Source organism: Seriola lalandi, unplaced genomic scaffold (genome assembly GCF_002814215.2).
Source record: "Seriola lalandi dorsalis isolate HSWRI2012SDOR001 ecotype SW California unplaced genomic scaffold, Sedor1 jcf7180002054962, whole genome shotgun sequence".
NCBI classification, from domain to species: domain Eukaryota; kingdom Metazoa; phylum Chordata; class Actinopteri; order Carangiformes; family Carangidae; genus Seriola; species Seriola lalandi.
Genome location: NW_019525513.1, coordinates 643261 through 658583, shown reverse-complemented (window position 1 = coordinate 658583; position 15323 = coordinate 643261). Strand labels below are relative to the sequence as shown.

The 15323-nt window shown below is 44.3% G+C and overlaps 1 protein-coding gene across 1 annotated transcript; it reads left to right on the top strand.

Annotated features, from left to right (window-relative positions):
• The first annotated feature begins 1973 nt into the window (after positions 1-1973).
• On the top strand, positions 1974-14991 carry rnd3a (Rho family GTPase 3a). The gene is made up of 5 exons (XM_023395400.2): positions 1974-2258; positions 2624-2711; positions 10559-10668; positions 12125-12259; positions 12465-14991. Exons 1-5 carry the CDS (start codon positions 2109-2111, stop codon positions 12711-12713), a joined length of 732 nt encoding a protein of 243 aa, XP_023251168.1. The 5' UTR covers positions 1974-2108; the 3' UTR covers positions 12714-14991.
• Positions 14992-15323: the final 332 nt, after the last annotated feature.

The following is a 15323-nucleotide window of genomic DNA, read 5'->3' as shown; positions in this document are numbered from 1 at the left end:
GCTCCGCAATCTTGTTTCAGGCAGAATTTGAATGAGGTCAAATGCATGAGGGAGAGAGGAGCCAAATAGCAAAGCTATAGTGTGTAAAATCCCCCCGTCCCTTCTCTCCTGGCAGTGTTGTGTCCTGGAGGCAGAGCTCCCACACAACAGACGGGACTCCCACCACACAGCCTGCAGGGTGGAGCTGTCTCACTGTAAAAGCGCTGCCAGCTACAGCGAGCGTCCAATCGCTCTGTCGCAGAGGGGAGAGCTGATGCAGAACGCTGTTGTTTTCCCATTTTTGTAAAAATTAGTGCTGATGCTGTGTTGGGGAAGTAGCCTGAAGGCTGAGAGATGAGGCCTTAATAGCAGAGGGGTTCCTGTTCACACTCTGAAAAAGATGGAAAAAGGTGAATGTGGTGCATTATCGACTCTGTGGGGAAATTTAGTTTCCATTTTACCCTTTTCTCTCTGTCTTCACAGAAGAATCTGGATGAAAAAGCTAATGTGTTTTCCCGGGCTGTGTATACCACAACGAGTGCATGTATTACTCACAGATAATGAGGGAATCCTCACTGGAAATGAGGAGCATCCACTACTGGGTTCATTTATTTTTTTTCATGTGGCTGAGAGCTCAAAATGGGATAGTTCTTAAGGAATCAATCGATACCTGCTCACAATGTCCAGCTAATAAGCAGCCTGAATGCTCATTCTCTGTGTGTAAAATATAAAGAACCATGAGTTAGAAGAGCCTCAACAGGACCTTTATTGTGCTCTGCCCCAGCAGACACCTGTTTAATGTTGCATTAATTCATCAACACCATTACAACTGAACAATGATGATAGTTGGTTGCTGATTTTTTCACAATAGGGGCCGAGATAAAAATAAGATATGATAAGAAATAAGAAGAGTGATAACATACAGTGTGGTATAGTAAAACATCATTTTATTATATTAGTCACACTTTACCAGTACTTCTACTACTAGTAATAATTATGTAGTTCTATTCATGCAAAATATTTCTTTTCATGTAGCCTAGTTTTTATTTATTCTTATTCCTATATATGTATGTAAGATAGGGGAAGATGCCCCAATTAAGAACCTTTGAGGCATTGTGCATTGTGCATAAATTAACCTAGTTTGGGGGGTAATGTGTTATTAGATTATTATAAATGTACTGTAGTGGTTATAATGAACCCAAAAAACATAAGCAACATGATACTAGTTCTGGAGTAATTATTTTGATTTCAGGTATTTTATAATTTACATGAGGAATAGTAGCCTATTTAATAGAGCATTTCTTTTTAATGATTTCAGCCTTAAACTGAGTAAAATTAAATATTTTGTTAAGGCTAAGTTCACTTTTGAATATTATTCTACTAAGGTTTAGCTTTAGGCCTCAAATTAAAGAAAAAAATATGTAACATTTCTTCATTTGTACATTTTCAATAATTGTTGTTATCTGGATGCTAATTGTAGTTAGCAGCTAGGCTTTAGCAAACAAGCTAGTAGCATTGACTTTCATAGAAGCATAACATATAATGTCTTAATTATTTTCTGATATTGTTGTATTTGTGTCTTTATCGTTTTTTTATACATATTTGAGAAAAGATGGGCGTTTACAAATGACAAACATGAGGGCATGAATGCAGGAAATGAAGCTAACTAGCAACCAAGCTGTTTAAGCTATGTTGTGTATTTATGTGGTATTTTTGGTAATTTCACAAAGCCTTAGGAAAAAAAAAAAAAAATCGATAATTTGAATATACTTCGTTTTTTGTATTTTAATGTTTGTTTGTTTTTTTGTTTTTTTGTTTTTTTTTTAACGTAATTGATATAAAAGTTGTGGTGAGTCCACAGGGGGCGCCATCTTGGTGGCCAGGCCCGGCAGGCTGCTGTGTGAAGGCTCGCGGGAGGGACGAGCTTCATCCAGGCAGGAGGAGAGCCGCTGCCATTGGCTCCTGCGACGTTATAAATACAGGCAAATGGCATTTACCGGCTCAGAGCAGGCGGAGACACTGGGGGAGGAGGACAGGCTGGAAGGATAGGAAGGAAGGACGACACCGCGACTCACTCTCTCAGCAGGATTGGACTGATTTTTTTTATTCTTAATTCCGATTTAAAATCAATGAAGGAGAGACGCTCGTGTCAGAAATTATCTCTGAAATCCGGCATGGATCCCAGTCAGAGTGTGAAGTGCAAGATAGTGGTGGTGGGGGACAGCCAGTGCGGGAAGACTGCGCTGCTTCACGTGTTCGCCAAGGACTGTTTCCCCGAGGTGAGACCCTGAACACCTCACACTGATTAACATGATGCTAATTAACCTGATTTTACTAATACACAGTCACGTGATCACCAGTCACCGCTTGCTTTTTTAAATTTTTTGTGTGTCGGATTGGGTTGATGCTTCAGTAGTGATGATGCATGGGTGTGTGTTGCAAGTGTTAAGCTTTGCACAAATGCAGGTAAAAATAGTGGCAACAGTGCTGTAGTATTGTTGTATAGTTAAGTATTGGTGCTAGTTGTTTTCATAACAAACTCATATTTAAACACTTCATTTCCCACAAGGCTTCCTCTCTGATGTGCTCTCTCTCTCTCTCTCTCTCTCTCTCTCTGTCTCTCCCCCCCCATGTTTCCCTGCAGAGCTACGTCCCCACAGTGTTTGAAAACTACACAGCCAGTTTCGAGATCGACACGCAGAGGATCGAGCTCAGCCTCTGGGACACCTCAGGTAATCACCGCTGTCCATCACCTCTCCCTGTCCGCTTCACGTCTTCTGTCACAGCCAATCAGTTGTGGTGAAATGTCCAGACGTGTCCAGACATGTGGCTCTCTTGCGCAACCCCCCACCCCCCCCCGTGGCCCCTGTGGACATGCAAACAGCTGATAAGATTTGTGTAAAACTCGATTATCATTAACTATAGACAGGTAGATTCTGCATCTTTGATAACGAACACTAAAGCTCAGGTGAAATGTCCAAATCGTGACATTTAAAGGAGGTGTAAATGTTGCATTTTTGAATAATGAAATTATTCTGTGACCCATTTTAATCAGTAAAGCCGGGTTAATCCTCCTACAAGCCACACACGTTTCGCCTCAGATTAGGTAGCACCCACCTTTTACCTACAGGGAAATGTTTAATTTTATTTTCCAAATGCAACAGAGGAACGGATTTTTCGTGATGCACGCCAAAGCAGAAACAGGAAATATTCATATTCATACATCTGGAGAACACACTTCTCGTTGAGATATTTGGGGAAGTTTAGTTGTGCAACACGTGTACTGGCTCTGCAGCTTTTATCGCTTGGTGGTTGGACTTTGGGTCCAAACCAGCTGCTGCGTCCCCAGTGTGTGTGTGTCTCTGTGTGTGTGTGTGTGTAAACAAACCCACTTTCCCATCCATCAATGCCTGAGCAGTGAATAGCACAGCAGTCAGGCGTGAGTGAGGCGTATGTTGTGTGTGTGATGGGCGGGGACGAGCCGACAGCCAGCTGTTGCGGGTCTCTGGCCTGGAATTCCTGAGCGATGTTGGGAGTGAGTTTCTTGCATGTAGACATCAGAATGACACAAAAACTACACAATCCGTTTACAAAATTCTCCCTTTGCAAAAAACGGAGCCACAGCTGGAGCAGCGAACGCAGCATCTTCAAGTTTGTATTCGCTTTTCTTTTTTTTTTTTCTCCCTTGAGAAGAAGTGAAAATAAATGTATCAGCAGTTAATACTCATTTCCAAGCAGAGTTACACTACAAGCAAGCAAAACAAGAAGCTCAAATTTCAAATTCCTCCTCCCCTACAGTTTGTGTGTGTTGTGGAAGTGGAAAGTGGGAGAAATGAAAGCCGGCCAGAGTGAGAATTATGTTTTATTGCACTGTGTTGGCCGGCCGCCTGGAGCCATTTTTCTTTTTCTTTCAGCTTCATAAAACAGCGAGGGGGGGGGGGGGTTCCTATTAGATCAGTGGGTCTGAGATTGAGCCAAGTACCCCCACCCACCCAACTTCAATCCTAACCCCCACCCAGCACTCGCACACACAACCATGCACACACACCCAGTGTCTGATTGATACAGCTTTCGGCTTGACCGGTCGCTTTGTAGAGACATCCATCGGCTTTATCTCCTGAGGTGTGCAGGAGAGGTGTGTGTTTGTGTGTGTGTGTGTGTGTGTGTGTGACCCCAACATGCACTCAAAGACAAAGACCAGGATGCAGAGATGAAGACAAACACTAGATTGCCATGCCCCCCCCCCACCTCCCTCACAAACACACACCTACACACACTGTGGTGGTCTTTGTTCGGCAGTGATGAGCGGCCTAATGAGCAGCCTGGTGTGTGTATTTAAAAGGAAGCTGATGAGAGTAATTCAGGTCATTAAGGTAAATGCCTGCCAGTTGTGTTGCTTTCCATTTGTCGTCCCCCCCCCCCCCAACCTTGCTTGTCTGTGCTCGGCTTTGCTTCCCAGCCTGAGGGTGGGGTCCGCTGGGGCCGAGGCCGCAGCCTTTGATGCCTTCGCACTTCTTTCACCGGCAGAGGAAGCGGTTTACGTTGTCTGCCTGCATGTCTGAATGGGCTGCATAGGTGTTTGTTTGAGAGTCAAACAGGAGGATAGGAAGCCAGCAAAGGTAAACAGAGGAGCCCCTTTGGCTCAGCGCCTGCATGCCTGAGGCCTCTTCTCATTTTCCACAGTGGAGATGAGAAAAGTCGCATCTGTGAGCCTGTGAGCAGGTAGATTTCTACTGGCTATCATATAATTGACAATTTAGTTTGTAAAATATCAGAAAAATAGCAAAAACAATTCCCCAATGCGAAAGATAATGTCTTTAAATTGCTTGTCCAACAGCCCAAACCCAAAGATATTTCATTTACGATGCTATAAATGGAAAAAAACAGAATTTTTTGGCCACTTAGTATTAGCACAACAAGCCAAACACTGGCATAGTATCACCTTTTGTGTTTGTGGCATCTGATTTTAGCTCTGTTTTGGTCTCCACCTGCTCCTGAGGGAAATATGTGGCTCTTTAGCAGCTAAATGCTCCACTCTGTTCACTGAGGAGTTGCTAACTTTGCTGTTTTGGTGCCATTTGTTGCACGTCGTAAAAACCAAGAGGATGAACACAGGAGAATTTGATGATAAATCTATGTGGGTTCGACCTCTTTCACATTACACATAGTCATTGTTTATATCGGTTTAAACAGATCTCACACCTTTACACTGTTGAAATATTCATGCTGTACTGGTTCTGGAGAGGACTGCAGTGTTTTTCCTACGACAGAAATCAGTGGAGGATGTTTGCTGCAACTCTCTTAGGAAATTTCCCAACGCTAAAAGGAATAAAAGCTTCAATAAAAAAGGAACCTCAGGAGCTCGGGCGTCTTCACATCGAGGTCTCCCAAAGAGACATGTGTTGGACCCCATGCATCTCATTTGATGATATTTATCCCTGGGAACCTTGTGGGGAAAAAATGTGTTGTTTTTTTTGTTTATTGAACAGCTGCCACCTCTGCACATGAAAAGACGACCTACTTTGAAAACAGGAAGAGAATCAGATAAAGGGAGTTTTAAAGGAAGATGCATAATGACAGTTTGGCTGCAGCAGCCCAGATTATCATTTCCTTCTGAGGTCTCTAGAGCATGTTGCATGTGCTGCCTCCCCTGTAATACTGGACAGCTTAGTTATGAGACTTTTTCATGCACTCTGTAAGCTCCTCTGCTGCTCAACACACACACACACACACACACACACACACACACACACTGTGCCCCCTTCATTCCTCCGTCGGCAGCCATTGTTGCATTGGATCACATTTCTGGGCTCAGCGAATTGGAGCCGCATGTCTGGCATTCCTCAGACTAAAGGTTTCTACTTCCTCCTCCACAAAGACCCCTATTGTACCCAGCAGGCCCAGATCCTCAGTGGAGTGAAAGAGAAGTGGCGTGGTTCACTAAAGCCGTACCTCGTTTCCAAGGGAAAATTGAATCACGGCGGAATTTGCCGAGCGGCAGTGCGGTGGCGATGCAGCGTGTGAAGTGAAGGACAGTGAAATCCTGGGAGAGATTAATAGGCTTCCTGTCTGCTAATGTCATGGAAGGACTTTCTGTGGGACACTAAAATCTTTGTCTGGTATTTAGCCGGTCCAACATTTTAGAAACTTGACTCTCCCACCTGACTTGAACCTGCTCCACTGTGTTTCCTGCTTGGTCGAACATGTTCAACTTCATTTATGGTTTTTGTGTTAGTTGTAATGTGGAGTCGAACGTGACTCAGTCTGTTGTTAACGCGGCTCTCGGTGTCATAAACACAATCTTTAGTGTGTTTTAGATTCGCACACTTCAAGGGTGTGAGGAATATTTGTTGGATGAGATCTGAGAGATGAAAACTTATCAATTACAACCATGAAAAACACACATCATATTCTGTATCATAAACATGTTTTAATTTAACGTAACGCTTTGCCACATAACATATTATAAAACTCGTACAATAACTTATTGCATCATAACGTCGCAGCGTAAAATACATCGTACGATAAGTCGTATTGTGTTCTGACACAGTTAACCGACCCAGTGTGATACATCAGTTAACGGTCATAAGCAACAACAGATTATAATTTGTTTGTTTATTCCATCACTTGACTGTTGCTAAGCAACACATAAACCTTTTCCTGACCCGCACACTGCACCTGGAGGTGTGCGCTGAAGTAACCAGGCTTCTTCCTTCCCATGGAATGACTCTCGACCAATCAAATTACTTGGTCGGAAACTGTTGTATAACTTATCATATAGTAACATAGTGCGTCGCATCGTAACATAACAGGAAGTATCGTAACATAACAGGAAGTATCTGACATATCATATTGTGACCTCATCACATATTGCAACATTGTATCGTAGCCTGTCACACTGTATTATATCGTTGTATTGTAATAATGGCTCTTCAGAGTTGGCAGGATGGCAGTGTAAGAAACAGGCACCTCCGTAACCACAGCAACTAATGGTTCACTTTAAACTGCTCGTTGTCGTCTGCTCTTGTTTGTGTTGAATGTGTCTGGCTGCTGAGAGGTTATATATTCAAGCTGGCTGGTGTAAGATGGCTGGACGTGCCTGTCGCTGTCTGTTGTTTCCACAGGTGTCTCTGAAGGCTTAACGGCTCTCCACACACACACACACACACACACACACACACACACACACACACACACACACATGCGCTCACCAGCTTTCAGCCCAGTTCTGCTCTGCTATGTCAACTATGCAGTAAATCAGCGGGCCTGCAGACCTGTTGCCGTACCTCCGGGCTGTCAGATGCAGCTGGCCCACCTCATGTGTCCCGCCGCATGTGCTGCCGTGAGATAAAGTCAAATATCACGTCGGTTCGACTTTTTTATCATGTGAGAGAAAGTGGGATGTCTTGATGTCTTGATGTCTTAATGTCTTGAACATCGTGGAATATTTTTTTTTTTTTTTTGATGGAAGTCGGGGGAACATCTGGGAATTTGAATAATGAGTCACCCCGCATGAATAGATTTTCCACCATGTTTCATGTATATTTATTACATTAAGTGGTGCTTTTTATCCCAGCTGTTGTGGAAACCGGCCTGAAAAAAAAAAAAAAAACCAGGAAGGAAGAACATTTTTACATCTTGGAGGAGCTTCTCCTCAGTCATGGAAAACTATTTGGTTTTTCATTCATTCTGCGACCACAGTGGAAGTTTGCTATTGTTTCACATCATACTGTATCCTCCCGTGTCACTGTGCACAATACTGTTCATTTGGGGGTTGTATGTGGAAGAGAGGGCGACAGAGGGGCTGGAGGAGTGTGTGTCGCAGTGTGTTTAAAGGACAGAGAGGGAGGACAGGGTGTGTGTCTTCCTTCCAGATTTAGAGATCCTGTGGGAGAACAATGACAGGAGCTAATTAGATGACAGTCACCAGGTCTTTGTGTGTGTGTGTGTGTGTACATGTGTGTGTCTACGTGTGTGTGTGTGTGTGTGTGTGTTCGTGTGTTAGCTATGGGATTTCCTCTTATCTTTCCAGTTGGCAGGAAGATGACCTCAAAGCAGAGTTTAGTCCTAATGCAGTTATAACTCGGCTATAAACGGCAGTTCTCTCCTGGAAAGCGTTCAGAGCTGCACACACACACTTCAACACGCCACATGCCTTCGTTTTTATTTTGAATATTTATTTTTTTCTGTTTATGTTGCGAAGCCCGAAATGGTTTGCAAGGATTTACTGGGAGGATTTGCAGCTGTAAATACTTTAAACCTCCAGGTGAATTCATAGGAATATGCGCAGACACTTGGAGATGTTTGAACAACAAGACCTCACACACTCTACCCAGCAACACCGACGTGTGTGTGTGTGTGTGTGTGTGTGTGTGTGTGTGTGTGTCTCCAAATGTCAACCAAACTTTACAGCTTTCAGTTGCAGGGTCTTGTGTTTTTCCAGTGATTGGTACCAGGCGGCAAGGGCTGGAAAAAAAAAGAAAAAGCCCTGAAACAATGCAGTGCGGTTGTGATTGATTGCAAGACAACCATGAAAAATGGCAAAATAAATTCTTGCGGGGGATCCCACATTCCTCCTCGGCGTGTACTTCCTGTGCCGTGTTGATGATAGCCGCTCAGCGTGGAGCCTGTTTTGTTTCGGCGGTGTCACCTATCGGACGCTTTTCCCAAAGATTCTCAGGGAAGGGAGTCGAACAGCGGAAAGTTGTTGGGTGGGAAATGGCAAGACGGCGCTTTCCCATCTGAAACGCATTATGTTTCGATCAAGACATCAAAATAATTTATTCTGTGTTCTTCCTGGCGTCCATACTTAACTCACTTTCAGGTTTTGAAATGGTAAAAAGGCATTAAGACACACACAAATTAGCTGCAGTCTGGACGACCCATGTGTGTGTTACAACATTTGGAAAAGTGATACTGTAGAACGCGGGGTTCGAGCCAGAGCACGCCATTTCATCACTGACACCCCCCCGAGTCCAAAAAACATTAAATGTTACTACAACTTTCCTTCCCATAAAATCACAGTGAGAATGAAAAGGTTTTGAAAGTTGCCAGTAGGAGACCTGCTTGTGTTGATGCGCCCTGGCTTTACACTATTTATTTAGTTTATTTCTTCAGGTTTTTATTGTTCTTTATAATCTTTATTGTGAAATTTAAAAGATTTCCCACGTTCTTTATATTCATATTGTGAAAATCCTACTAAGCAGAACTTTTGGATTTCAAACGTTTGTGATTGCTAAATGCTAAAAATGATGCAGCCTACTGCACCAGTCCTGCATTAAATCCTCCTTTTTTACTGATTCAGAGAGGTTTGGATTTGTGTGCAGCATAGATTTATCATCAAACATGGGGACGTCTGACGATGAACGTAGATTGGACGGTTCAGATTCAGTGTGGGAGTCGTGCACACATCATTCCCTGAGCGAGGCCCGGGCCTGGAAGGAAGCGTGGCTTGTTTAAACGGTGTCGTCTCTCACCCAGACTGTTTAGATTAGGAACACCACATCTCCGTGTGTGTGTGTGTGTGTGTGTGTGTGTGTGTGTGTGTGTGTGTGTGTGTGTGTGTGTGTGTGTGTGAGACAGCGCATTCCTGGCTTTTCTCCACAGCAGTGTTTGGAGAGGACCTCCCATGGAACCCTTCAGTTACCAAAAACAAAATTCTCCAGATTCTTGGCAGCCGGTTGTGTGTGGTCAGCTCTTGTCAGCTCGTCATGTGATCTTGACTCACCTTGACATGACGCCACCACCACCTCCTCCTCTTCTTCCTCCTCCTCCTCCTCCTCCTCCTCCCTCTCCCTCCCCTCCTTGCCTTTCCTCTCCGGAGATGTTTGAGTCTGGTGGCGAGAGATGGGCGTCTCCCTCACACATGGTTTCAATTTTGAGGAGGGAGGGAGTCATTTCCTCGCACTGAAGTTCTCTCTTTCTCGGGAGAGGATTTCTTCAACAAGTGATCTTGTCGTAGTCAGCACATTTTTCCTACTGATGCTGCATATTTGTTTTTCTCGCCTGGTTGCTATGGATTATGGCTGAGCTGCAATCGTGTCATAAGAGACTAACTGTCAGAAACGCTTTTAGAGTGTTGCATGCATTCGAGAAATATGTTTGAAGTCGTTCACAGACTCGGTTGCTGCCCTTCACTTGAATACAGGTATTTCCTTTTCGGAGAACTCGGAGGAGGGGGTTTCTACCTCCTTTCCTTTAAAACATAAACACACATGAGCACAATATGTGGAGAGAAGACACATCAAGACGTTTCTCGTTCCGTCAGATTTCCATCATTTTAAGGCCTCCTGGTTATAAAAGCACCAGCTACTGAACAGGTCTTAAATTGGACGTCTTCTGCAAAACAACAAATTGTTCTGTTTTCTGTTTTAAAGCACCGATGTCAAGGTTGTCCTGTTTAGAAAATAGCAAATTGAATCTGGAGCATTTGAAGTGATTTCATTAATTTACTGGAAATGAGGTCAAACTGACCAGTTCTGTTGATAAACTCGAGTGCGTGCAAGTTTGTCCATGTCCTTGCGCAACGGCTTCAAATTGAATCTGAATGTTTTGTTTTTTTCTTCCCCCTTTGTTCCAGGATCTCCGTACTACGACAACGTGAGGCCTCTCTCCTACCCGGACTCCGACGCCGTCCTCATCTGCTTCGACATCAGCCGCCCCGAAACCCTCGACAGCGTACTGAAAAAGGTTTGTTGCTGACTCGCTCGTTCAGGAGACGATCATCAGGCCTTTGATATGTACTTAGTGGAAGTCTTAGCCTTTTAAACTCGAAACATTCCTCCACTTTAAAGTCTGATCACTTGGATTTTGTTTGATGTGGCTGACAAAAGGCGATGCTGCATTTAACTGGATCAAAAGTTTAAGTATAAGGGTTTTTTTCTTCTGTAACCTTGGTCAGAACTTGTGATGTGAAGTTGTAAAGCTGTAGTGTGACTGGAAGGTCGCTGGGTCAAATCCCCGGGGCGGCTGGGAGAAGGAAGTAACGCTCTTCACGGCCTGTAACTCAGACTGACGGGCTGCCGAAGCACCAGTTACTCACATGGGAGTCGGCCACGGCCACAGTCATCAGATATTAACCGCCGGCAGCTCGGTGGTTAATATCTGATGACTGTGGCCGTGGCCGACTCCCACATGTTGGAGCGTGTATTGAACATGAAGCAGGGAGCATCAGTCGACTGACTGGTGGAAGCCTTTGATGAGACTCGGGTTGTGAAGAATGTAAAAGCATCGATTTCTGCCGTCACACACGGCTTGTTTGTGCTCTTCTTTTGAAAGGAACTTCCTGTTTTCATTATGTTGTTTTTAGCTCTTCATAAAAGTTACAAAACCAGCCACATATGGTCCAAATTAAATTAAATTATGGCAGCTATATTGTAGGTTTAAATGTGAACTTCTTGCACATCTCTTCTGCACACTTTAGTTGGATCTATCATTAGCAGGAAGTAGGAATATATGAATCTGCTGTTCTGGTAACTGCTGCCGCTCACAAGCTCCGGCGTGAGAGGTTTAAGTGCCGTAGCAAAGGTCACGTTTCAGACAATGATCGTCTACGTTAGAATTAGCGCTGGTACAGTCAAGTGGGGCTTGTGCAGACAGAGAGTGATGGATACAACAACTTCCTCTTTGGGTGTTGATGAACTTGATCCCCAGACACTCAGCCGACCAGTCAGTCAGCCGACCAGTCAGTCAGCCGACCAGTCAGTCAGCCCTGAGGCACATTAGCCTCAGATTAAAGCCCCCGGAGAAACACCATTGATCACACAGCATTTATTGTTGTCAGGGAGGAAACACGGGGATTATTTGTTGTTTCTGTCCAGGGTTCAAAGTGTGAGGGGCTCCAGGAAGTGGCAGCTTTAACCTTTGTACTTAAAGAGCGGGCGACGGGGGGGTGAAACTCGTGGGATCTGGCTGCGTATTTTAACACATATTTGAACAGCTCAATCATCATTTTCAATCTCGAGTCTTCGTCTGCTTTGTATTTATTTGTGATCTATTGGGAGATCGTGAATAGATATTGATGTTTTCCTCATATTAAACCAGATAATTTCCCCCTTTTTCTCAGTGACGCTGAATGAATTGTGGAGAAAACAGCGTCTTCTCTCTGATTGATGCACGACTGAGAGCTTTTGTCTTTTCTCCACAGTGGAAAGGTGAGATCCAGGAGTTTTGTCCCAACACTAAGATGCTGTTGGTTGGATGTAAATCAGACCTGCGCACTGACCTGAGCACACTGGTGGAGCTCTCCAACCACAGACAGACGCCCGTCTCGTATGACCAGGTACGCTGATTTGAGATATTTGAATTCAGTTCTTTAACTAATCTCTGATGAATAACTCATTGTACTCTGCTTTAAGCCATGTTTAAATCCTTTCGTCATTGTTGAAGCGAGCACACGTGATAACCTCTAGCTAACCCTAACGCCCACCCCCACCCCAAAGCCTTTTCTTCCGCTGGTGACCACATTTGGCGTCTTGCCTCCTCAGGGTTCCAGCATGGCCAAGCAGATCTCGGCGCCCTACATCGAGTGCTCGGCTCAGCAGTCGGAGAACAGCGTGAGAGACATTTTCCACGTGGCCACGCTGGCTTGCATCAACAAGAACAACAAAAACGTCAAGCGCAGCAAGGCCGCCCGCGCCAACAAGAGGATTTCACACATGCCCGGGAGGCCCGACCTGGCGGCCGTCGCCACAGACCTCCGGAAGGACAAAGCCAAAAGTTGCTCGGTCATGTGACTGTTCGGACCGAGGGGGATCAGACTGAGGAGAATGAGGACAGAGCACAGTGCGAGCAGGAAGCTACAGGGCAGCGCTCTTTCCTGCATGCTAAAGACCCCCGATTTGTCCGGAGAGGGGTTTTATAAGCTTCTATTCATGTACATGTTACTGGAATACTCTGCACCAATGAAAACCCAATGCGTAGTAGCGTCCCAATCCATGTGGCCCCCCCCCCCCCCCCCGCCCTATCGGACAAGGAAGCGATCTGTCAGCGGGCTACCTGCTCGGGGAAGTGACCCGCTTCCTCCGGGAGGACGGAGCGGACGCGGTCGAGGCTTTCCACACCAACAGGAAATGAGTAGGAGGAGTGATGTCATTAAAGGGACGCTCATTTGTAAAGGAAGGGTTTGAGAACATTGATTGGCGATGGAGGTTTGCTGCCTGGGGGTTAGGGTGGGTGGGAGGAGGGGGGGGGGAGAAAAAGAGGCGCTGCTGTTGTTCGTGCCGGATCAAAGACGTTTTGCTCGATGGGCTTATACAACAACTCGTCACTGTGGTTTGGAACTGATTCACTCTCACCCCTGCTCCTGTAACTGTTAGTCTGTGCAGAGGAGATTAGAGGAGGAGTTTCTTAGTCCCGTGCAGAGGAAACCTGACGCTGTGTGTGTGTGTGTGTCCTCCCCCACCCCCCCACGTCTTTGATATGTCGTCGGTATAATGTGAAGTCATTGGTGTGTAACTGCGTCATTGTTTTGATTTTAGTTTCTACCACGAACAGCTGATCGTAGGAGCTGAACCATTAATCGCAACCAAGCTGTTTGAGTTTAAAAACTACTCGCCTGTATCAGTCAGACGGTCACTGCGTGCCCGTTTATTTCCCCTCAACGGCTTTACGCTCATAAAGACTCTCTGAAGACAGATTATCCTGACTGCTCTCCGTACTCCTCAGATTCATGGACTCCTCCGGATGAGACTGGGAGCCATAAGCAACAACAGTTCCTTCAGTACATGTGATGAACAAATGCAATTTCTAAATGAAATGAAATTAAAAAACAGAAATAACGTTTTGAAACCCTTAATGGGCCAAAGGGCTTTAATTGACCAACATCTTGCATGTGAAAATTCGGCTAATTGCGTTAAATGAGGATGTCCTGACAGTCTGACAGTTTATACTGCGACTCGCTTTCCCACCGCACTTTAGAGAGGAGAGAGGAAATGAAAGCAACAATTAAAGCTTGTTTATTAGACTCTGAAAACCATCACAGCTCCCTGCTTTGCATTTCCCTCAAGTGTTCTGACTGTTGTTGGGTAATAGCTTCATAATGGTCCAGTCACGCCAGCGTTTTAACAGCAGAAATTCACAGGAAAATAAACTCACTCCAATGGAAAAAGTAGTGTATTCAAGTTTAAAATATGGTGAATTTGCACCTTTTGAACAATAGTGAACAGTTTTGACAGTGCTAACACGGAGCTAGAGGAAGCTAGCGTAGCTAATTAGCTGTGTTTCACTTTAATTTAACCTAATTAACTGCTCCACAAATAGAAAGGTGGTTTGAGACAGGATTCGTTGGTACAGATATGACTTTTGATTAAACTGTGTGAACTTGTTGACTGTTAGCAACAAAACCTGCTAGCTAACACTTAGCACACCTGTTAGCATGGAGTGTTTTCCTCCCTTCAGTAACTTTTTATTGAATGAAATGATGTAAAATCCTGAGAATATTAATGGCAGGAGGGAGTAAACAGAACAAAGAGAGAAAATAGACATTAGCTCAAGGGGCTATTGTATCTGACTAGCGTTAGTCAGGCTGGATAGTGTGTTAGCGGTTAGCTCGCCAGCTGCAGTAGTTTACTAATTGTCCCTCACCACATATTTCAAGACGCTTTCTGGTGTGAACTCAAAATTGGAGGATTTTATTTTTCCTACATGGTCGGTTCAGTTTCTGAAACATGACAAAATGTAAACAACAAATGGTCAACTTGTCTGGAAAAACAGTGTGTTCGAATTTGTGGTTTTCCTCTAACAGTGCAATTAAGAAGCTGTTTGAATATCAGGCATTGATGCACTTTTATTGTAACTTTCAAACTCCCCCATTAGCTTGTCGCACTTGGCAGAGCACCCGGCCCCCGACTCTTATCTTCATTTTCTAATCTGTTGTCTCCTCCCCATGTACATTATCTTGTTTTCTTGAATGTTGATGTCACCTTCAAAATGTCTTTGCCAATGTTGTTGCCACAATATTTATTGAATTATATATTTTCCCTTTAGAATAAATGCAAATGGAATTGAAGAGAAGTGAGTTTTCTGTTCATTGAGTGAGAGAAAGATGTAAAATGTGACAGTGGGATTGAGATGTTTTGCTTGATGCTATCCCAGGTGTTTACCTAATTTACTCGGACACCTGTCTTCCATTATAAGCAAACAAGTATTGATGGGTGTACTGGGTTTACAAGGAGCAAACTGTGAGATGGAGTTGAAATCTAAAACTAAATTAGAATTGTTTTTGCTCACAGGACATAAATGTAGAAATGTGTTCTCACCTGTTTTCACACTTTCCTCTGACTACAATCATTTCTGCACAACTTCAGGCTGAAATCGAGGACCTTCTGTTTGTTGTTCACCTGGGA

What these genes read in the sequence shown, in the direction of transcription:
- rnd3a (XM_023395400.2), top strand. Translation starts at nt 2,109, where the DNA reads ATGAAGGAGAGACGCTCGTGTCAGAAATTATCTCTGAAATCCGGCATG. An exon ending in CAGCCTCTGGGACACCTCAG is followed by an intron (nt 2,712 to 10,558) that starts GTAATCACCGCT and finishes CCTTTGTTCCAG; the next exon opens with GATCTCCGTACTACGACAAC. An exon ending in CGCCCGTCTCGTATGACCAG is followed by an intron (nt 12,260 to 12,464) that starts GTACGCTGATTT and finishes TTGCCTCCTCAG; the next exon opens with GGTTCCAGCATGGCCAAGCA.